This window comes from Triturus cristatus, chromosome 5_1, assembly GCF_964204655.1.
Source record: "Triturus cristatus chromosome 5_1, aTriCri1.1, whole genome shotgun sequence".
Lineage (NCBI taxonomy): Eukaryota > Metazoa > Chordata > Amphibia > Caudata > Salamandridae > Triturus > Triturus cristatus.
Genome location: NC_140587.1, coordinates 984599724 through 984623965, shown reverse-complemented (window position 1 = coordinate 984623965; position 24242 = coordinate 984599724). Strand labels below are relative to the sequence as shown.

The following is a 24242-nucleotide window of genomic DNA, read 5'->3' as shown; positions in this document are numbered from 1 at the left end:
GTCCTCACCTCGTGAGATCCTTCCTTACATTCTGAAATTAGCAAAGTCTGGATTAGCACATGCCTCAATTAAAGTCCATCGGGCTGCTATATCCCGCTTTTTGGAGGACATCCTCAGGACCATCATTATGGTCAGAAAGGATCATTAAACAGCTCATGAGGCCTATTCCGTACTTTTCCACCGGTTAAGTCTTCACCACCTCTCTGGCATCTTAAAATAGTATTGTCACAGCATATGAAACATCCTTTTGAACCCATTTATAAGGCGACCGTAAGTTCCTATCACGGAAGGTTGCTCTTCTTCTGGTGCTGACATCTGCGAGGAGAGTTGGGGGGGGGGGGGAGCTTTCATAGATTCATATACGACCCACCCTCCGTTCCTGAGAGCCTCACCTTTGGATCTTTCTAGGTGTATCTTTGCACATGTGCTGTGAAAATCTGAGGGTGTAAGGTTCTCTCAGGAGTGTTCCAGAGGGTGAGCGGTCCTTATTGGTTAAGGAATTATTTTTGGTCTTTTACAAAACGACAGATATGTTACAAAACTGAAATGGGCCTAAGCCTGGTTTCTGCTTTGTATTTGTTTAGCATTGCTATTTTGTTAGATACAGCTGGTTATGAGAGCAGAACAAATGTATATTGGAGACCGCTAATATGCATTGCATTATGTGTTCGATTTACTGGACCAAGTTACTGGATTATCATACTTATTGACATAAGATGTTTAATATGCAACTACCGCTGTGCTGCTCAGATGTTTATTGAAGACTCACTGTATTGTATAACAGTGTGTGTAAGATGTATCGTATGGAAAATTAATTAAAAAAATGTAAATAATAATGCTATTTTGATGTTCCTGGGGCTCCCATTTCAACGACTGGCAATGATTCAAGCATGTAAATCAATAAAAGCTTCCAATACTTTAACTACAGTTAAAGGCAAGTAACTAAATTATTTTCATGTGTATATTGCATATGCTCCGGTGTCCATGCACCTGGGCAGGACTTCAGTGCTTATGACTATTGATTAGTATCCCCTGGAAGAGAACACAAGTTTCTCAGATTCACGGTAGCCGGGACTCGCTATCATATCAAGGTTCTTTGCTGGTCTCAGTTGACCCCCCCCCCCCTGCATTTTTCACAAAATGTCTCTCCCCAGTGGCAGCACATCTAAGACGGAAAGGCCTCAAGGTATTTCCGTACCTTGACATCTGGTTTATAAAAGCCCCACCCATCCAGGAAGCGTCTAAGGCTACAGTAACGTGTTTACGGATGTTCCAATCCCTGGGGTTCACTTTAAGTTATCAAGCGTCTTCTCTCTCCATCAACAATGATACATTTTCTAGGAGCAAGCCTAGATACATTACGTGACAAAGCATTCTTGTCCACAGACTAACAAAACTCCTGACACTGACTAAAACTCTCTCAAAAAGAAAGTCAGTTTCTTCTTAAATCACTTCTCGGCATGATGTCATGGGCCATTCTCCTAGTATCTTGTATTTGTCTAAGAATGAGAACTTTCCAGGAAGAATTGGACAAACAATGGGTTCAGGTGGAAGGCTCATTCGACAATGTCATCCAGATCACATCAGCTATGAGAGGCGCTTCCTTGGCGGAAACTCCAATCTCATCAGGGATAACCTTCCTTTCGCCAGTACATAATCACAACAGACGCTTCTCCAGAGTACTAGGGAGCCCATCTACAGGATCTCCAAATAAGTGTCAAATGGAATCTCTCAGTCCAAAATGACATAAACTTCCCGAAACTCAGGGCAATGTCACTTGCCCTTCAAGCCTTGTTGCCGAATATAGGAACTTGCCCTTTTTAACATGGTCGCCACCACTTTTTGCCTGGTATTCGATGCAGTTTTGACTGGAAGTGCACTGGGTTCCTTCTATCAAGTCTCCAGAGCCAGATCTTTCCCAAAACTGTACAATTGTTCCCCCAATTAGCAATACCTTTGGCACCCTTGTAAGTCCCTAGTAAATGGTAACCCAGGTACCTAGGGAATGGGTATGTAAGAGGGCTCCCTAGGGCTGCAGCGTGTATTGTGCCACCCTAAGACCCCTCACTTAACTCCCGCAGACTGCCATTGCAGTCTGTGTCTTGGTGCAGACAAAAGTGAAAACACGACATGGCACACAGTCCTGTGTCCGCCTGGGAATCATTTGTGTCCTAACTAGAGGATTTCTCAATTTATATCAGCTTTAAGTCTAACTTTATTTCCAAAAAGAACATTTTAACTTTTAGTTCAAAGGCAAGAACATTCTACGTTTGTCGCAATTCTTTTTGAATTTTTCTTTATTGGCTTTATTTTTATTTTTCTCCGTTGGAAATTATCATTTCAACAACATTTTTAAGATTAGCATCATTTTCTTCATTTATGAGATCAAGTTCCAATGCATTTCGGGCCATCAGCCCTTCTTCAGGGAGCCTTACTGAAACACAATTATAGCACACACATTTATAAACACTGCCCGTATTCTCAATTTCAACCAAGTTAATGTCGGGTTCGGGACTTTATCAGTGATTTTGTTAAAATTGTCTTTTGGAAACAAAGTTCGACTTAAAGCTGATATAAATTGAGAAATCCTCTAGTTAGGACACGAATGATGCCCAAGGGGACGCAACCAAGTAACTCTAGAAGCGCAATCTAATAATTACAGTGACGTCTTTAATACGGAATACGCCACCCCAGGAGCACATTATACATTTACAGTGAATTTATTGACCAAGTTCTACAAACAACGGTTGTGTGCGGGCTAATATACCACACAGCCCTGTGTGCCATGCCTGAAAACATTCCATGCATTAAATGCAAGTCACCCCTACAGCAGGCCTTGCAGCCCCAATGCAGGGTGCACTATATTGCATGTGTGGACATGTATGCATGAGCAGGTATGCCCCTTTGCTGGCCAGTTAAATTACTGCCAGTGTAAAGCATTTAGAGAAGCTATTTTAAACACGTAACATAACCTGTATTTGTAAAGCGCGCTTTCACCGTAGGCATCTTGGCGCTGACACTGTGCTGGACACTGGTGTAAAATGAGTTCAAGAGCTATGTGATTGCTTCACTGAAACCAAAGATGTTTGGTATCAAACATTTTGTATTAAACCCACACTGATGATTCCAGTGATTGCTTTATTAATACATGCACCCAGAGGGCACCTTAGAGGTGCCCCCTAAAAACCTACCAACTACTAGCGTGCTGCCTGACCGGCCTGAACAGCCTGCCACCACAGATGAGTTGATGAGAATCCGATCCTGCCTACCTTTAAGAAGACGACAGACACTTAAGTGCCACAAACGCAAGAACAGAAGACCAGCAACTGATTTGACGCCAACCCTGCCAGCCTGTCTGCTATCCTCGACAATTCCGCCAAAGAAGACTCGTCCTGCAGCTGCCTGTGCCTCTAGAAGCCTGGGAGGATTTCCAGCCTTCAACTAAGACCCAGGAACTCCTGTGAAGTAGCGGTGCTGCTCCCCTGCAGGCACCTCAGAAGAGCTGTGAGGACCCCGGTCTGACAAAAAACCAACATTGGAAAGTACCACTGCACCTGTGCCCCCTAGCCCGTGTTGAAGTGGGGCAACAGTGGCAGCGTGGTCTCTAGACTCAAAGCCCACCTTGGGTGTCACAGCTGTGGGCTTCCCAACGCACCTGCTGCCTCTTTGTGCAGGCCCCCTCTACCGCAAGTGTCTCCGGTGGCAGAAACCCAGTGCCTCAGGACACCTCTGTAGCCAGCCCCCTTGGCCTGAGAATAAGACCAAAGGTGTTCACACGTCCACGAGCCTTGTAAGACTTGAGCCTCCTTGTTGGCTCAGTCAAATGGGCTCCAATCCAAACCTACAGCCTCTTTGTGACCAGACTGATTCCCCAATGACTTCAGCAGGGCACCTGATGCTGAATTGCAGCTGGCAGCCCCAGTGACACCCGAGGAGACCTGTAGGTGCTGCCATGGACCCTGCCCCATAATCGCCTTAAGTCCAGGAGATTGGTCTAGTAAATCACTGTGAAAAATCTATGTACAGTATTTTTTTTCCTCCATAGAACAAAAGTGCCACCGCTGAAAATTGCTCAAAGGGTTGACTTTTGAATACTATAAATATTTTCATCTAGAAACCTACTTACTTGATCCAAATCATTTTGTTGCCAAATCTTATATAAAGGTGTGTTTTGGTAAATTAGTGTGGCTCTCCTTATTGAGGTGTGTGTGTGTGTGTGTGTGCTGCAGATGTCGAAGACTCCTCTGTTATAATTCTAAGGCTGCTTGACCTCACTACACCCTAAGAGAGCACCTTGGAATTGCTAGAACAAGCCCCTGTTCACTTATAAGGGATACCTAGACTCTTTGCACAGTATACCTACTTTTAGTATACTGTAGAAAGTGCCAGCTTCCTACATAAGACTACAAAGATCATTAGTGTTGATACAGACAACACAACCATTACACATTACCTACAACAAACATGATCTCCAAACTGTCTCTGGAGTTGCAGGAAATGATGAAAATGGGCATTAACGCACCAAGTATCCATAAGAGCGGAGCCTCTGCCAGGGGTGAACAACAGTTTGCTGGACACCTTAAGCTGCACAAATCTGAGCTGTCCCGAATGAGAGCAAAATCAATCCAGTCTAAACCCCATATTGCAACGATGGGGCAAGCCAAACCTGGCTCTTTCCTACTCGAGAGAACCGGAAATGTTGGTTTTCCACAAGCTGGGACCCGCAAACAGGGTCGTGGAGAATGTGTTTTCAATCAGATGGTATTGGATCTATTCCTACGCTTTCCACGATTTCCAGGCTTCTCAGGAAAATGAAAAGGGAACCATGCCAGCTAATACTCATTGCTCCACAATGGCTCAGACAGCACTGGTTAACGGAGCTTCTGCTGTTATCGGAAGACAATCGCATTCAGCTGTAGCCCTGTAAGAATTTGCTCTGAATGAACCGCAAGCATGTTCAGTAGGAAAGTGGGTTTCTGTTGCAGTAACTCCCTGTGTGCCATGCCTACAACCCGCTGCCCTGGCATAGATCAGTCACCCCTCTAACTGGGTGCACGATACCAGTGGTGAGGGTCCAGTTGCATGATCCCTGTACCCCTACAGTGTCCAAGTCCATTCTTAGACATTGTAAGTGCAGTGCTGCCATTAAAAGTATGATACGAACTCCACAACACCATAATGGCTACACTGAAAACTGAAGTTTGGTATCAAACCTCTCAGCACATTAAACCCACACTGATGCCAGTGTGGGATTTAATGAAAAATGCGCACAGAGGGCATCTTAGAGATGCCCCCTGAAAAACGACCTACCACTAGTTTCCTGGCTGAGTGGCTGCTTTCAGCTGCCACCACCAGACATGATTCTGGACCCCTAGGTCGAGAGCCTGCTGCTCTCTGGGGGCTGAAACAATGCTCACCCTGGGACGAGGTGCCAAGGCTCTTTCCCCAGGTTGGGTAGGGTTCACGAAGGGGAAGCTTCAAAAGCTTGCTGCTTTTGTGAGCTTCCCCAGGCAACTTGCAACTGGTCCCCACTGGTTCTGACCCCCCACTTTGGGGGGAGAACCGGCTAGAAAAGAGGTGTGCCCACCTCTGCCAACTCCACCCCTCCGGCTGGGGAAGGCGAGATGAAGCACAACTGTCCCCACCATCTTGCAGATGGGGGACCCAGCCAACCAGGGAAAGGCATATGCCCCCCCTCCCACTAGAGGGTCTCCTAATAGGGGGTGGGAGGAGGGTACCCACCCCAGGGAAAAGGACCCATTGGTCCCAACCTTTTACCTACCTGTAACGCCCCTTAATCTAGTATTTAGGGGCACCACTGAACCTTGCTTCCTCAGACCAGAAGGAACTACAAGAAAAGAAGGTCCGAACAGCCGTGCAGAAGCTAACAAGAGGAAGATATCCACTGAATTGGCCCCAGCCCTACCGGCCTGTCTCCACTTTGAACCTGCTCCTGCGAAATCCCAGTGTGTCCTGCAACCTCAAACCCCAGAGGACCTGCCTGCCTTAAACCACCAAGGTGGTCTCTCCTCTGAACACCGGATTTGATCATTTCCAACCTCTGCCTCCAGCCAGACACCGCAAATCCGCACCACTCTGCATCCGCTGTCCACGGCCTGCGCTAGAGTGGGCAAACACCACTAGGAGGTCTCCCTGGCGATCCTGAACCGAGAACGGGCAACTCCTGACCTGCCTCAAACCTCCAGCTGACACCTGCAGCCTAAATCCGGAAGGTCTCCCAAACCGCGACCAAGGAGCTGGTAAGAAGATCCGACCCTAAAAGGCACCCCTGCACCTGACTCCCATCGGCCTTGTGTGGCCAAACTGACGGTGCCAAACCAACCCCCAACTTCTCAACTTACCTCTCGAAGTGGTGGTCGCACCCAGAAGACCTTCTTCCCCAAGCCTACAGTGCCTTTGCAAACCGGAGGTTCCCCATTGCAAACAGGGCTCCTGACGTCGAAACAGCACCCTACACCCAGCTGCCCTAGTGCCGCTGAGGGTGCACCTTCGGTGCTACCTTGTTTCCCCATTTGCCCTGAGCTAAAGTCCAGGAGCTTTGCTCCCACATCCCAAGTTGCCTGCTCGTCAGCAGCCACCAACCGGAGGCCCCCTATCCCCCATTGGATAACATTGGGCCTCAGAACTCTGCACCCGGCCGCCCTAGTGCCGCCTAGGTTGTAACGAGAGTGCATCCCTGACCCTGGGGAACCCTTAAGTCTACTCCCAGAACCTTAACTCCCACTACTGAATTTCTTACCCTAAAACAGATAACACTATTTGCCTCCATAACATTGACTGTTTTTCTTGAAAAAGGGTGGAGTTGGAAAACCTCATTCTTTAAAATTGTACTAACAAAAACTATATTAGTTACCTGTTCACAGAAAATGTCCGAGAGTAGTGTACAGGTATACTACTCTGTGTAAGAAAAGTAATCTCAAAAGTAACTTACCTATAATATTACTGAAAATCCTATACAAAGTGTATGTACTGTATTTACAAAGCATTGAATTTCTCAAACAATACTGTAAGTCAAAACAAAGTGCATTTACAATTGCAATCCAAACTGTTACAAATTGTATATTTACTGCAAAGATCACTAACCTGTGCCAGGCTTGCTTGGTTCTAGGAAATAAAATAACTGAGAATATTTTTATACAAAAACAATTGGTCTGAAGTTGTCTTTGAGTGTGTGAATTCATTTGCTGACTGTGTACAACAAATGCGTAACACTGTCCTCTGATAAAGCCTTACTGCTCGACCTCACTATCACAAATAGAGAGTGAGGTGCTATCCAACTTTACCTCTGCCTACCTTTGGGGTTCCACTGGACTCTGTGCACACTATACTTCTTTTGATATAGTGTATATACAGAGCCAGCTTCCACCATGTAGATTACTTTCACTGCTATAGAATATACTGTGGGACTTGCACCTTGACGACTGGGATGATTCAAGCTTGTGAATCTATGAATGATAACCATACTGGAGAATGACTTACAGGCAAGTAACACATTTTGTCTGTACCCTGACTAGGAGCTCTGTGAGATGTCTAGTAAGAGAGTACCTTTGGGGACCAGCCAAGAGTGCAAAAAGGCAATGTGGATTCCTCCATGTACACAGTGAATTTGTTTGATAGAGATTTTGGTAATCAACACCGACACATCACACCATGCTACTGGAATTTTCTTTTCCTTGGTTCTCTTTTCCTTTGCTTATTCCTTGTTAGCATTCTGAATGACTACTTCGAATGGTGTTGATAAATTATTAATGCACTTTACAGATGTGACCAGGGTTTTGTGTTATGGCTATATTACAAGTACTCTAACTGATTGTGAGTGTACGTTTAAGTTTAATTGCTTGTTTTTCCCAGGGGTGTGTGGGATAGATGTGGTGATTAAAATATGCCAAAAACTCAGAAGCTTTTAGATTTTTTTACTAGAGGTTTTGATTGTTTAAGCAGATGTTTACTGTATGTTGGATATCTAATCTTGTACCTTTTTCTTAGTGTCCCTCGCTAGAGCAGTATGCAATGCGGGCGTTTGCTGATGCTTTGGAAGTCATTCCCATGTCACTTGCTGAAAACAGTGGTATGAGCCCCATCCAAACCATGACGGAAGTGCGAGCTAAGCAAGTGCTTGAAAATAATCCAGCACTTGGAATTGACTGCTTACAGAAGGACACCAATGGTAAGACATTCTTTAACTATTAACCACTCATACCTACAAAAAATTAAATCATTGTGCCAGGCATTGTTTTATTGGAAAAACATGGGAAGTTTCACACTGTACAATTACATTCTGAGCTTGCCTAGTTGCATTTTTGCACTGCCGCAGATAAGGTGGATTTCTAAATCACTGAGAGGGCTGGGCTCAGTAATGCTTGTGATCTAACCAGAAGTGGAATATTAACTGATCCAAGCTGTAAACAATTGTTAGTAACCAATTGACCATAAGGAGTTTTAAAGAATGACTCCAGTTTAGTCTGTTCCTATTTTAATGCAAATTAGGAGATGATGCAAAACGTGACGGAGCAGGTGATATTACATTGTCCAGATATCCTTCTGAAAATACCAATTCAGTAAAGGCAGGGTAAACATGGCAGTAGTAATATTACATAACAGTAACTTAACACTTTGTTTAAAATTGCACATGACAGCCTCTTCACCTGTAGAGCCCAAATGCTGGTGAGTGAGGCTTTCAGGTCCATTCCCCAAATACATTTTTTTGAGTTAACATTTTACTTCAGATCAGTTAAACTAAGGTACGCCTCCAGAGTTCTGCTCTGAGAATATTTTAAGCAGAAGACCTTCATTTTTTGTTTTACTACTCTAGTTTCCCCGGGATTATATCTAAACCCCTCTGTCAGTGAGAGATCATTTGTTTTTCTAGATATTGGTGCCAAAGACGTCTTTATAAAAGCATGGCTGTTACTCATACAAAAGATTAGAATTGCTCAAACCTTGATACATATGCGGACAAATGATTTAGCCGATGTCACATCTACAATATATTTATTTCCAGCATCAAGACCACACCATTGATCTACGTACATCTCCCCTATGGACTTGCCCTCTGATGAAATTTGCTTTTAATATTATGCATTAATAGTTCAAAGCATGTGTAGCTGTAGATACACTTGCTGTTTATAATCCTGCCATCTAGTGTTGGGCTCGGATGTGTGCAAGTTGTTTTTTCGTTTAAGAAAGTCTTTAGAGTCCTAGAGTATCTTGACTCCTCTTGCTGGTAATGCTTTTCGACTCCATTGTTAGATAATTTTCTTTCATCTGGTTTGGACGTATTCTCCGATTTGACAGTCGTCGTGCCCTCTTCTTGGTTTACATGGTTCCTACCTATGCCTGTATTGCTATCGATTTGCGTTCCTATTCCCTTCTGTACTTTTAGACTCCTGCATGGACTGGGTGGTTTTCAGTCTACCTCGTGCCCACGTGGGCGTTCACCCTTCAGGGCTTTCTTTAGTCTTGAGGTGCATCTCCTCCACCATGTTCACATGGTGGTGCAACAGACACCTTTCCGCTAGTGTCCCCGGTCATGCTAATACCTTTGGACCGATCACCATTAGGTCTGCAATCTAAGTCTGTTCGTAATATTGTACGTGCCAGTGAAGCTATAGAGTACTTGGGTTGTAAACTTAACAACTAGAGTTCCCCAGCACCATGATGGCTTTACTGAACACAGGAGTGTTTGGTGCCAAACTCCTCCTCCTCAATAAACCCACACTGATGCCAGTGTAGGATTTATTGAAACTTGTACCCAGAGGAAACCTAAGAGGTGTCCCTGAAAACCTGCCAACCCTGCTGTGCTCTCTCTAAGAAGCTGCCTCTGTTTGTACCAAACTAGTCAAGTGGATCCCCAGAGGCTTTATGGAGGTTACTCCCTTTTGTGATAGTGTGGTTGAGCAGTCCGGCTTATCAGAAGGCTATGTTAAGCATTTGTTGTACACACTCAGACTAAATACAAGACCAGTTGCTTGTACAAAAATATAATTTTTTTACTTCTATTTTTAGAACCAAGAAACTCTGTTGCAGGTAAGTACCAGTTTAAAATAGCAATACTTTTCAGGTACAGTGTACTAATCTTTTCAAAAGGCAATTAATATTTTACAGTAATACTGAAAATACTTTGTGGTGTCAATAGCAGTAACTGAGCAACTGAAAAGGTAGACACTTAATGCAGTGATAAGAAATACAGTACAAGAGGTCTAGCAAACAGTGATATCCCACTCCATTGACCTTGGCCTAATGGTAGCTAAGCGCCTACTTATGATGCTGTGGAAATCACCGGAGGCTCCCCCAGTAAATCCTGGTACCAATCGTTAATATGTTGGGCGCAGGCTTAGACTATAGCGCTGCGACGAGAGGACGTGATAGTCATCAGGAAGCAGCCAATGGCGGCGGAGTGGGACGTAATCCTGTCGGTCTTCCGTGCCCTATGGCAAAGTACCCCCGGGAACTCAGATGCTATGTCTCAATAGGTGCCGGACTGGCGCCTGCAGTCTCGGACACAACACACATAGTGAGCAACGATACACGATGCAGGCATAGTCCTTGCGCTGCGTAATAAAATTGTGAGCGCCCCGCACCCCCTGTTGCCATATATCTAGGTTTAACATGCAGCATTTCCATTGCACGTGCACGCAGATCGACAAGTAGTCAGGAAAGCCTAGTTCGGAACGTTGCCCCTAAACTTTAGACCTTCAGTTCCTTATATGAGAGGAGAGAAACGTGTTACCTACCCTATCCACAGTTATGTTGTGTTGCAAGCTGTTACCAATAAGAGAACCATTTTTTGTTATGGACAAATATTGATCTGTACGACTGCTCAGACTGTCTATTGCTGTAAAAGCACATAAGTACAATTGGAAGAAGGATCTAAAGCTCCTGCACAGTTATGTAATTTAAACAAAAAGAAATACAATAACTTCCTATGGGAGGAAAACGGTTATATGCATTTTCAAGTTACTTCTAGACTCGCATCCAGTCTTCAGGGGTTTGGGCCAGCACTAGGCAAGGGTCAGATCAAGGTAGGTACTGCGCCACTAGCAGCACTGGGGTGGCTGGGTGCAGAGGTGGCTGGGTGCAGAGGTCACTGGGCCCAATGTTAGTCAGAGGAGACTGGGGGCACCCACAAGAGGTGCTCCTCGCAAATAAGTATCTGAAAGAGACACGTTAGTGATAGATTCCTTACCTTAGAAAATCCCCAGGCATCAGACTGGATCCGGAAAGTTTTGCTAGCAGTACCTCTGTGCGTCAGTAGGTGGCGTCGTTCGGCTCCGCGTCTGTCGCTGGCGTCGTAAGCGCTGAGATGACGTCATGGAGACTACTTAGTGCCACCCATGCGCGCTGATGTCAGTTCTTTCTTTTTTCTCGCCAGAAAGTGCAGATCCGGTTAGAGCACGTACCTTAGCCACTTTTTGACTAACCTTTTTGAGACGGTCTCCTGTATAATTCTGGTTTTCTGGGTGCACGTAGGGATGCCTGGATTTGTGGGGCCTGCCGTTGCAATATGTCAGTGGTGGACCCCCACGATGTCTGCCTCTACTGCCTGGAGACCGACCAGGACTCCCGGTTCTGTCTGGCCATGGCCCGAAGGCTTTGAGGGAGCGGCGCCGGAAGCTGCCTGAGGTCTGGCACTCGTCCCAACGCTGTTGCTGTTCCAGGGAACGCTCACGGGGCCGCAGTCGGCGCTCCTCGGGCTCCAAGTCTTCACCCTCGGATTTGGGTAAGAGACGAATAAGGACTCTAAGAAGCTGGAGCAGTTCGGTAAGCGGTTGTTCTCTTCGGCCAGCTTGGGGCTGTGATCGGTGAACACCGCATGCCTATTGGGCACTATTCCCACGCGGTGTGGGATACAGTTGCACAGGTGATGCCTCAGTGTACTGAGGAGACCCAAGCTGTGCTGTCCCAAGCTGTTGCTGAGGGTAAGGATGCGGCTAAGTTCGCCATTCGCTGTGGGTCGGACATCGTGGACTCGCTGGGTAGGGCGATCTCTACGACTGTGGTGCTTCGTCGCCACGCCTGGCTGAGATCTACCGGGTTCTCGCCAGATGTCCAAAGCTTGCTCATGGATATGCCCTTTAATGACCCTCGCTTGTTTGGCGATAAGGCAGACAGTGCACTGGAGTGTTTCAAGGACTCGCGGGCCACAGCCAAGTCCTTAGGTCTTTCCACAAAATGCCCAGCCCCTCCTGGTTTTCGTTCCTTTCGTGGCCATGGCAAAGGCGCACAGGCACGTTCCTTCAGCAAGCCTGTGCAGAACTAAACTCAGCGCGAACGCGGCTTTCGCAGGGGCGGGTCTGGGAATCCGCGTGGGGGTCAGTCCACCTCCGCCGCTTCTACCTCCAAACCTTCCTAATCCGTGCTTTGTGGAGCTCCCCACGCTGTTATATTGGTCAAGGGGCGCTGCAGATCATACGCAAGGGTTACTCCATTCCCTTTCAGTCCACCCCTCCAGCCATGCCACCTCAGTACCACCGCATGTCGGGGGAACTCTTGGCAACTCTCCAACAGGAAGTTACAGCCCTCTTGGCCAAGGGGGCCATAGAGTGCGTTCCTGGGCCAGAAGTAGGGAGTGTTTGTTATTCCCACTACTTTCTGATCCCCAAGAATGACAAAGGGGGTCTGCGTCCCATCTTGGACCTCCGGAACGTCAACCACTTCCTCCGGAAGGAGAAGTTCAAAATGCTGACTGTGGCTCAGGTCTTGGCTGCCCTCGACCCTGGAGACTGGACGCCTATTTTCACATCCCCGGCACACCGGCGTTGCATGCGGTTCACGGTAGGCCAGGAGCATTTTTAGTTTCCCAGGCTCCCTTTCGGCCCGATACTGGTATCCGAGCTACTCCGCATGGTGATCGGAAACCCCCCCCCCCCCCCCCCCCCCCCCCCACCGATTCGTCTGCCTCTTCGGGAGGATCTTCTGTTGCAGCATCAGGGGACGGTCCTCCACCCGAACCTGTCCAGCCTCCACCTCCATGCGTGGCGATTGAGTGGCGGCAGTTGACAGTCTTCGATCTTCCTTCTGAAATCTGTAATTTCATTCTGGCAGCCAGAAGTCCCTCCACTAAAACGGTATACGCCTGCAGGTGGAACAAGTTTGTGGCATGGTGCACAGCTAAAGCTATGGATCTCCTCTCTGCCCCTCTTTCTGAAGTCCTTCTGTTCCTCCTTTCTTTGGCCCAGCAGGGCTCTGCTCCGGGCACTATCAAAGGTTATCTTTCGGCCATCTCCGGTTGTTAACCACTTCATAAAAGGCATTACGCACAGGTTTCCTCCCGTGCCGTTCATAATGCCTCAATTGGACTTAAACCTGGTCTTGACATATCTAATGTGCGCTCCCTTGAGCCCCTTCATACCTGTCCTTTGCGTCTTCTCACTGACGGCCTTCCTGGTAGCCATCACCTCTGCTAGAAGAGTGAGTGAGCTCCAGGCTCTTTCTTCCAAACTTCATTTCCTTTCTGTTCAGCCGGACAAGGTGGTTTTAAGGAACCGTCCTTCTTTCTTGCCAAAGGTAGTCACGCCCTTCCACATCGGGCAGACCATCACTTTGCCCACCTTCTTTCCGCCTCCGCATCCTTCGAAAGAGGAAGAGAGGCTCCACCGTCTGGACCCAAACCGTGCGCTCTCGTTTTACCTGCAGCGCACACGCCAGTTCCGGGTGGATGACTAGCTCTTTCGCTTCGTGAGCACCAAATGAGGTCGGGCTGTGCACAAGCGGACCATCTCTCGGTGGGTCGTTCTCTGCATCAAGGCCTGTTACTCGTTGGCTAAGAAGCAGCCTCCTGTGGGGCTGCGTGCCCATTCTACCAGGGCGACTGCAGCCACTACTGCCTTGTGACATGGTGTCCCCTTGCAGGACATTTGTCAGGCAGCTATGTGGGTCTTGCTGCACACGTTTACCAAGCATTACTGACTTGACAGTCCGGTCTGGAGAGACTGCTTCTTTGGCTGTTCTGTTCTCTGTGACTCTCTGGTGTAATCTATCCGAAGACCCACCACTGGGGTTGGTATTGCTGGGGTATCTATTCTAAGGTAAGGAATCTATCACTAACGTCTCTTTCAGATGCACAAGTTACTACTTTTGTAACGATATATCTGTAAGAGACATTAGTTAGTGATAGATTCCTTACCGCCCTACCCATCCTCCCCGTTCTGCGAACTGATTTCTAGGGTTAAGGTTATCCCCTTCAGGGCCCTAGTTTCTTGGCACCAGTTGTCAGTTTCTTGCATGGCTCTGCTTTCCTGGCGCGGAAAGTCGTGTACAGAACTGACGTCCGCGCGCATGGGTTGCGCCTAAGTCTCCGCGACGTCATCTCGGCGATTATGACTCCAGCGACCGACGCGGAGCCGCACGACTCCACCTACTGACACACAGGGGTACTGCTAGCAAAACTTTCCGAATACAGTCTGACTCCTGGGTATATTCTAAGGTAAGGAATCCATCACTAACTAATGTCTCTTACAGATATATTGTTACACAAGTAGTAACTTGTGCATTTGTGGTATCTGATCGAGACTTCCGGCAGCAGACCCCTTACCTTAGAATTTACCAGGCATGAGGCTGGATATGGAAACTTTGTGTGAGCAATACCCCTTGGGCTCTCCATCGTGTGGCTCCATTTGGCTCCACATCACAGCATCGGTTATGACGTCAGTCACGTATGTAGGCACCACCCAGGCGTGCGGACGCCAGTTCTCTTTTTTCCATGCCAGTTAAGCGCCGATCAAGGAAGAGCTACCCGTCTTGTCACTTTTTGACTTTTTTTAGTCCAACTTTTTGTTGACTTCAAGATTTCTTCCATCGTGTCGAGGGATGTCTTGGAGGAAGACCGGTTTTAAATAGTGTGGCGCCTGTAACCGTGCCATGTGGGTTACCAATCCCCCACCTTGTGTGTCTTCATTATCTCAAGCGCGAAGTTACTCGAAGTCGTCCTCGGACTGTTGGGCCAAGGCTCCGAAGGCCTTGCAGGAGCGTGCTGTGAAGCTCCTTGTGCCCCGGCAGTCGATCCCATTCAGCAAAACTCCGTGGAGATCCGGGGCCGATAGAAGAAGAGTTTGCTGGACCGCTCCCTGATCCCAAAGTCGTTTTCCTCCCATGTGTGTCGAACTTACCTACAGTCTCACCCAGCCAAGCTTAAGCTCCAAGAACATGCACAGGTAACGGGCAGCAGCCCCCAAACAGGGGTCCTGTCACACAAGTGTGGGTGCAAACAGAGCCAATGCCACGCCCCTCCCACCCAGGAGGGTTCCTGGTTGGCGCATACTCGAGAGACTTTAACAAAGCTATCAACGATTTGTTGAAAACAAAAATGGAACCAATCTTTCCAAGCTTAACTCTCATTTAATCGAGACAGTTGCAGATTTAGGACTGTTTGAATAATCCTAAAGAAGCTTCGTCTGGACTTTTTACTTTACTGTGTGGCGTGACAAATAAGTCTCCGTTCAAACCTGGCGTTCGCAAGAGAATATGGTTAGGCATGAATCTCTCCATTAAATTTCTCAGCCTCCCAGGGTGATAAACAGTGTTCCCCTTTGATCCCTCTGTCCCACTAGGCCCATCAGTCCCTATCTCAGGATTTAGTTTGCCATCAGTGGCTCTCCCAAGTTATAGTTGGTAGTCAGTTTAACACCTGAGCTACTCAGTTTGTAGTGATCTTGGGGAATGTTGTAAGCAGAGTAGGCGTGTATACCTTGGCCAGGCACACTTCTTCAGTGGCCAGGAGCCGAGGTGAACCCCTCTTCAAAATTCTCCATCTTGGTTTGGAGAATTAGGCCCAATAGGAATGCGGATGTGCCACTCTCCCCAATAGAAGGGGCACCTAAAGGATGTAGTCTCCGTAAGGGACAGTAGCTATTGGATAATTCCATCCAGCTGCAATAACACCCTTACATTTGAAATTTAAGGGCTCCCCTCAACCTTGTCCTCAGATTTTATGGCCTAAGACGGACCAAAGAGCCGTGCTGCAGTGAAGGAGGAAGACATTTGACTTGGCCCCAGCCGTACCTGCCTGTCTCCTGCTTATAGCACACTGCTCGCAGAAACCAGCGCGTCTCGCAGCCAGGAACCCTGGAGGCCTGTGCTGCCTTGGACAAAGACCTTTTTTTTTTTCTCCTGTGGACACTGGATTTATCCAGAAAGAAACCACCCCAAGGACACTGGATTCATGTGCATCTGCGACACTTCCACCACTCTGCACCTGTCGCCCATCTCCTGAGTCCAGGTGACTAAATGATCCAGTGATGTCTCCCTGGCGATCCTGACCTGGGATCCAGTGTTGGACTACCTCTCCTGATCTTCCCCACAATGCCTCTAGCCTCATCTTGAAGCGTCCTACCGACTGAATCCGATGAGAGAAACCAGATGTCTAAAGATCCCCCTGCACCGGAAACACCCAGGCTTTGGGGTACCCAGCCGACTGTGTCCCGGCATCCCTCCGCTATTAAACTTACCTCTCAAGTCGTTGGATTTCTTCAGCCAGTCTTCTGGTCGGAGTCTGCAGCCATTTTCTCCAACCGAGGATATCCATTAATTTCTATAGGGCACCCTGTACCCGGCCGTCCCTGTGCCGCTCATAGTGCAGCTTTGGTGCTACTTGGTGGTCCCTTCAGTGCTGACCTCAACCTCCAGGGCCCGAATCCCTGAAACACAGGTACTTGCCTGCAACCAGTGACGCCGAGATTCTCACCAGCTTCAGGTGTGTTGAATCCGGTTGAGACTGAGGTTCCTTCTGCTCCTGCGACTCTGCCTGTGGCTCCAGTTGCGCCGACTCCAGAGGTGCCTCGTATGGATATCCAGCCGGCTCAACTTCCTCAGTTTCTGACACCGGGTTCGGATCGATCGTATTTTCTTAATGCCATGTATGGAATTTTCGCCAGAACTTCGTACCCCTCTGGTGCACCTTCGGGTCCCATGGGTCCTTTGGCATATAATTTGGGTGTGCCTCAGCAGTATCCACAGGCCCCTTTGTGCCCTTCATGCCAGCGACGCCGTCCTGGCATTTTCCGGCTCCGAGGATGTCTGACGTTTGGGCAGTCCCCGTCTCCATCCCGTGAGGCTTTACGGATTCGATCGGCGCCGGTTAAGACAGTGGGCCCTTCTTCGACGCCGCTCCTGGAGCCATCGACGCCGCGTGTGGCGCCATCGACTCCGCTGCCGAAGATGCGCTCGAGGAGAGAGACGCAGAGGTTCTTGGAGTAGGAGCAGTACCAAAAAGAAAGGGAGGATGGAGAAGTGTATGACAGAGGATGTGTTTTGAGGACTTGTGTGAGGCAAGTGGACTTGATGCTTCTCCGGAGTGGGACTTTGTTTCTCAAAAGGCTTCCCCCTCGAAGGAGGTTGCTCCCTACCATTCTGTAATTAAGAAGGCTGCTGAACTCCTAGATTTGCAGCTTCCTGTGGCTGAGTATAAGCCTAATCTTCTTACGGAGGTGCTCCATTCACAATCCTCGGTGATCGAACCACTCTTGCTCTTTAATGATGCCTTGACAGAGCCCATACTGGATGTTTGGCGCAACCCTCTTTCTGCTCCTGCGGTTTCGAGGTCTGTGTCCAGAAGATAAAGGCCTGCTCCTGGGGATCCAGTGTTCCTGTCTTCCCACCCCTCTCCTGAGAGCTTGGTAGTTCAGGCTTCTTGTTCAAAGCAGTCCACAGGGGCTTTTCCGCAAGCTCCTGCCGACATCGTCTAAAAAGCTGGAGCAGTCTGCGAAGAAGGTCTTTTCTTCAACCAGCATGGCATTGCAATCTACCAACGCCACCTGTCTCCTGGGTAGATATATTCATGCCTTGATGGACTCTGCCAAACAGCTTCTTCCTAAGCTATCTGAAGAGGACAAAGGTAATCTCAGTGAGGTGTTGGCAGACTCTCAGGCTGCAGCTCGCCAGGTCATCCAGTCGGGCTTGGACACGGCGGATTCTGTTGCCAGTGATGGGTTCGTCTATTGCAACAAGACCTGCATGGTTGAGGTCTTCTGGGTTCTCTCCCGATGTCCAAGCTGCTCTCCTTGATCTATTTTTTGATGGATCTAGGCTTTTTGGAGAGAAGGCAGATTCGGCTTTACAAAGATTTAAGGACAGTAAGGCCACAGCAAAATCTTTGGGTCTGCAGACACAGGCGAGACGTTATGGTTATAAAAGGTAGAGGCTTCGGGAAGTCTTCCTTTCGGAATTGGACAGCCGCAACATCAAAACCCCTTGTATAAGTCCTGTAGGGGTAAAGGCAGAGGTCGCCATCGTGGAGCTGGGCGTCATCCTTCCTCCTCCTCTACCTCCCCAGCCCCTTCTGGTAATGCGGGAAAGCAGGCCTAAATCTGCCATCCTGGATCATGTAGGTCCTGTAGGAGGTCGGCTTACCCATTTTCTACGAGATTGGAAATCAATCACTTCGGACCTTTGGGTTCTAGATCTCGTAGATAATGGGTACGCCCTTCCCTTCAGGAAATTCCCTCCTCCTTGCCAAGGGTTTTGCACGGAGAATCATTTACTTCTCCAAAAGGAGGTTCTTGCCCTGTTACAAAAAGGTGCGATAGAGGTGGTTCTGGAGCAGGAAAGGGGTCAAGCATGCTACCCCCGATATTTTCTGATTCCCAAAAAGGATGGCAGGTTACGTCCGATCCTGGATCTCAGAATTTTGAATCTATATCTCAAGCAGGAGAGATTCAAAATGCTCACCCTAAATGTACCCAAGTCTCACCTAGTGACCTCTCAGCGCAACATGTTCATAGGGGCGTTACTGGATTCCACTGTGTCGAGCTTTTCCTCCTCCTCAAAGGATTCTCAACATTCAGGAAATGATCCCTTCATTTCACTATGGAGCGGTTGTTCCAGTTCTGAAGGTCCTACGCCTGCTCGGTCTGTTCGCCTCCTGCATTCTGTTGGTCAACCATGCACACTGGCACATGAGGGCGCTCCAGTGTGGCCTCCGCAGGCAGTGGTATCAGCACAACTGAGATCTCAGGGAGTCTGTTGGGGTCTCCAGAGAAGCTGCAGCAGACCTTTCCTGGTGGAGCGTGGAGGGCAATCTGTCTCAAGGAAAGCCCTTTCATCTTCTTCCATCAGTGGCCACAGTGATAACGGATGCCTCTACCCTAGGGTGGGGTGCTCATCTGGGGGATCTGGAGATCAAGGGTCTTTGGTCTCCAGAGGAAAGGTTGTCTCATATCAATCTTCTGGAATTGCGGGCGATACACTTGGCGCTAAAGGCCTTTATCCCTTCCCTTCGTGGCCAGTCGGTTCAAGTCCTGACTGACAACACTACCGCGATGTGGTATGTCAACAAGCAGGGAGGAGTAGGGTCGTACCGTCTCTGCAGGAAGGCGTTGTGGCTCTGGTTCTGGGCTCAGGACTATCGGATTTGCTTGATGGCAAATCTGGCCGGGGTGCTGAATGTGCGTGCGGACAGTCTGTCGGCAGTTCTCCACAGACCACAAGTGGAGGCTTCATCCGGAGGTAGTTCGACACATCTTTCGGACGTGAGGAACTCCTCGGGTGGACCCGTTTGCCTCTCTCTAACGCGCACTGCCCGTTGTTCTGCAGTCTCCAGTTTCTGATGCAGGGGGCGTTGGGGGACGCGTTTCAGTTGAGTTGGAGTTCACAACTCCTTTACAAGTTTCCCTCCCATACCCTTGATTCCTCAGGTTCTGAGGAAGATTCGCTAAGACCGGGCCCAAGTCATATTGATCGCCCCGGATTGGCTTACAAGGGTGTGGTACACAGATGTACTTCACCTCTCATCGCACCCTCCGCTCCGTCTCCCTCTCAGGGTAGATCTCCTCTCGCAGTAGGAGGGGCAGGTTCTACACCCCCACCTCCAGAGCTTGCACCTTCATGCCTGGAGATTGAACGAGGCAACCTGAATTCTTTTTCTCTCCTGCCTGACGTGGTGGATGTTATATTATCGGCCAGGCGACACTCCACCAAGTCTATCTACTCCTACAGGTGGTCAAAATTTGTTAAATGGTGCAGAGAGGTGTCTATTGATCCCTTGAAAGCTCATCTTTCTGATGCTCTTTGCTTTTCACTTCATTTGGCCCAGCAAGGTTTTGCTGTGGCCACTGTTAAAAAGGATATTTGTCAGCTTTATCAGCATTTCTTTGTTTGCCTGATCAGCCGTCTCTTTTAAGTCTCCGATAGTTTTAAGGTTCATTAAGGGGCTTACTAACATTTTCCCGCCCACTCATTTTATTATGCCCCAGTGGGATTTGAATTTAGTGTTAACCTTTTTAATGGGTTCTACGTTTGAGCCTATGCATAGCTGTCCTTTGCGACTGCTGACTTTAAAAACAATCTTTCTGGTGGCTATCACTTCGGCTAGGAGGGTGAGTGAGCTTCAGGCTTTGAGTTCAAAGCCTCTGTTTTTGACCATACATGCTGAAAAGATGGTACTCCAGACCAGGGCTGCTTTTCTGCCTAAGGTGGTAACTCCTTTCCATCTAGGACAGTCTGTTACCCTTCGTACTTTCTATCCTCCCCCTCACCCTTCCAAGGAGGAAGAAAGGCTTCATCGTTTGGACCCTAAGAGGGCAATCAGTTTCTATCTTGATAGAACGAAGGACTTTCATCAGGATGATCAGCATTTTGTGGGCTATGCTGGACGGATGAAGGGCAAGGCAGTGCACAAGCGCACTTTATCCAGGTGGATCATCTTGTGCATCAAGATCTGCTACGCTCTGGCTGGTAAGGAGCCTCCTGAAGGCATTAGAGCTCATTTCACCAGGGCTAAGTCATCTACTTCTGCCTTGTCCAGAGGTGTAACCGGTGCGGGACATCTGTAAGGCCGCAACTTGGGCCTCCCTTCACACTTTTGCAAAGCATTACTGCTTAGATTCCAAAGTGAGGAGGGACTGCCTTTTTGAGCGCTCTGTTTTGCAAGACTTTTTGGTATAGAAGGGTGGACACCCTCCTCCGGGAGTGGGACTGCTGTGGGATTCTATTCATAAAGTGAGGAATCCACAGGCAGATGTATCATCAGAACAAGTTGCTTACCTTCGGTAACACGTTTTCTGGTGGATACAGTATCTGCCTGTGGATTCCTCACTGACCCACCCGCCTCCCCGTTGTCCACCCTTTTATACCTTAGAGTTATTCGTATATGTTTCATATTGTCGTCCTGCATTGCCTCTGTTTTGCCTTTCTGTAGGCTTAAATTAAATTTTTGCTTTATTTTGCTTTCCTTTTTCACTTTACACTGTGTATATTTGTGTGAATGCTGTGTACTATGTATGCATTTTCTATATGGTCGGTCCGCCTGTTTCGCCTCGGTGGCACGGACAAAAATGGGTGGAACTGACGTCATCATGCCAACGTAGTAGTCTTATGGCTCCAGTGACGTCACGCGGAGCCGCGTGCGGAGCCATGGCATTGTGACTACCTAGTCAGCGTGGAGAGCTACGAAAAATTTCCGAAGGATGCTGGTGCAGGGGATATTCATAAGGTGAGGAATCCACAGGCAGATACTGTAAACACCAGAAAAAGCGTTAACGAAGGTAAGTAACTTGTTCTTTAATACCTTTGGTAGGGAGGACCTATTTCATAGTCCCCAGCCCCTGCACGCATCTGAGCTGAAGTGGGCGAAGGACTAGTTTTTGGAATGCATATTACAAAGAAAGCAGATCAAACTGATGAAACCCACGGTTATGGCACATGCGCTTTTAAAAACAGTTTTGACCATGGATCTGTACCTAACCATTGTAAGTAGTGCTTGGGACAGGTTTTTGCTGGTCAGATTCAGATTTATGTTGCATCACCTTCTGGCTTCCCAGAGTGGCTAGTCTGCCTGGTAAGGTGGGTCCTAGCGGCTGCGACAACGTGTCTCCGCGGGACCCCTTACATTTTTTCAAACTTTGCAGATATTTTAGTTTACCTAGTAGATTTATTAAGCCTCTTCTGAAATCTTTCAATTTTATGCAAGTTTGACCTGCCCTCATGTTCCTTGAGCTCCCACTGAACATACAGTATCCTGCTTTTTAAGAGCAGTGCTAAGTGTGAAGCATTCCATGCTAGATTCAATTTGTTGCTGCTAGCGGAGGTTTTGTACATATGATATTTTTGAGGCTTTAGATTTGCTGATTTGAATAATTTAGGTATAATCTGTTTGTATTGTGTTTTTATGCTTGATTTGTATGTACTATGATATTAAGTTTCATGGTTATGAACTTAACTGAATAAAGCAATACTTCATTTGAATTGGTACCAAGGTGTACCTTACACCTTATAAATAAATCTATCGATCCATTCTCTTTTGCCTCTTTGAATGTCATCCTGCCAGGCTCTTTAAATGCATGGAGTCCGAAGCCAGTACATTCTTAGTAGGATGAGGATCAGACGGTATCCCATGGCCAGAACTGATCCTGAAGCTGCACAGCATATCTTCGTTTGGCCTAGCCTCCTTTAAAAATCCTCCCTGCTGCAGTGACTGTAAGGGTAGGGTGGTGGTAATATTTGGTGTTGGGAAGGAAAAGGGGCTCCCAAAAGTTCTTTCATATCAGGTCTGTTTTGTTGCCATATACTTATTAATTTGTGCTAGTCCCTATCACAGCAGGTAGTGGCATCTGTCACTGTAGCATGTATTCTGGTCTGACCCCCCAGACTCCTGTGAATGTACTGCAATCATCTTCCTGTACTCAGATGTAGGAGATGCCACTTCTCTTTCCCTTAGCGGTCCAGTGCTCGGTCAGGTGGTGAGACTGTGAGCTAGTCTTGTGAAGCAAGGCTATCAAGAGGCTGTCAAATGGAAAGAGTACAGATCATGAAGTACTTGACTTTCGTCGTGTGACAGAAGATGAGGGTCTGGCTAGTTTCCAATCCTGTAACTGGGAGAACTAATGCGGTCTCTGCAGTCCTGGTGCTATTTCATCATGCAGTGTTCTGACATCATATAGGATACCCCGGTTGGAAAAGCAATCTCGAAACTGCATATAGTGATTTCTCAGTACATGATGCATTCTGTGAACAGGCTGGCATCAGGAATTCGTCAACAGGTCTACCTACAGGTAAATAGCTGCCATTTGTGGTTCTGGTTAGCTGCAAAGCGTTCCAACTGTAAAATCTGACATCACTGGAACATCAACCGCTGTCTTTTTTCCATATCCAATTTGAGGTTGACTTCGTTGTCTGCTTACCATGTCTAAGCATGCGCACTCTGCTCGAGGCACATGCTGTACTGAAATGCCCTCCTTGTGCTTGACCACCTAGTGTTTCCATGGATGACTGGAGTAAACTTGTCCCGACCGTGCTTTCTGATTTATAACATCGTAATACTACATGTGGCTGGAACTTTTCTGTTTTGGAGCTACTTAACGCTTTCATTGGCAGCAAAGTAGTACTACCATTAGCATTTGCTTACAAGTCAATTCAATTTTTTTTTTTCCACAGTAGTCTTAATTGTGAGTGTCCTTAAAATGACTCCTGAGATCATGTTTATTTTGCACCCTTTTTATAAGTGGCAAGTCTATAATGTACATTAGCACTACAATTTGTTTAATAATTTAGCTAGACCCATTGAAAGTTTGTTACCTAAAGTCTGATTAATAATGTTTCCAAAGATTTACTGGAAATAGTAGAACAGCTAGCATTTCTGTTGATTTCAAGTCTTTATAAATGTCACCATTTGTGCTGGAGGTAGACAGTTATCCCTTGATATCAAAATGTATAGAATAGGCCAACGGAATAGTGGTAAAAGTTGGTGTATTAACATATTTTTTTGTTTGTTGCAGACATGAAGCAACAGCATGTGATTGAAACCTTAATTGGCAAAAGGCAACAGATTTCTCTTGCTACTCAGATGGTTAAAATGATTCTGAAGATAGATGATATTCGCAGGCCCGGGGAGACCGAAGAATAAAGTTCTAAACTGAATGATTGTGCTGCCACTCCACTACTGTGATAAATAGAACTAGCACTTAATTCACAGCTGTTTGTTTTATTGCAGTGTGCAAACAATAAATGTTCTTTATTTAGTCTGTGGTTTTTGCACTGTTTTGCTTTTGTCACATTTTCATGATACCTGCCATAGACACAGGACCCTGTTTTTTCTCAATTTGCTATTTTCTCTCTGGTTTTACTTTTCCTTCTGGGTTGCAACTTGTCACCAATCGTTTGGGATATCTGAGAGAAACCCTCTGAGTCCGTGCACAAAAGCCTTGCAGCCTCCACTGTTGGGTATCATTCTCCTCCAAAACAAGAGGTACCCTTCTGCCTCTCACATTAGGCCACCATTGCAGTTTTTGTGA

At 47.4% G+C, this 24242-nt stretch overlaps 1 protein-coding gene across 1 annotated transcript in view; it reads left to right on the top strand.

Moving 5' to 3' along the window:
• Positions 1 to 23972, top strand: part of CCT5 (chaperonin containing TCP1 subunit 5) — a 154193-nt gene extending 130221 nt beyond the window's left edge. The window contains exons 10-11 of the mRNA XM_085606088.1: positions 8008 to 8188; positions 23727 to 23972. Of these exons, the coding sequence (XP_085462214.1) occupies positions 8008 to 8188; positions 23727 to 23854 (309 nt within the window). The 3' untranslated portion in view covers positions 23855 to 23972. The remainder of the gene's footprint in view (positions 1 to 8007; positions 8189 to 23726) is intronic.
• Positions 23973 to 24242: the final 270 nt, after the last annotated feature.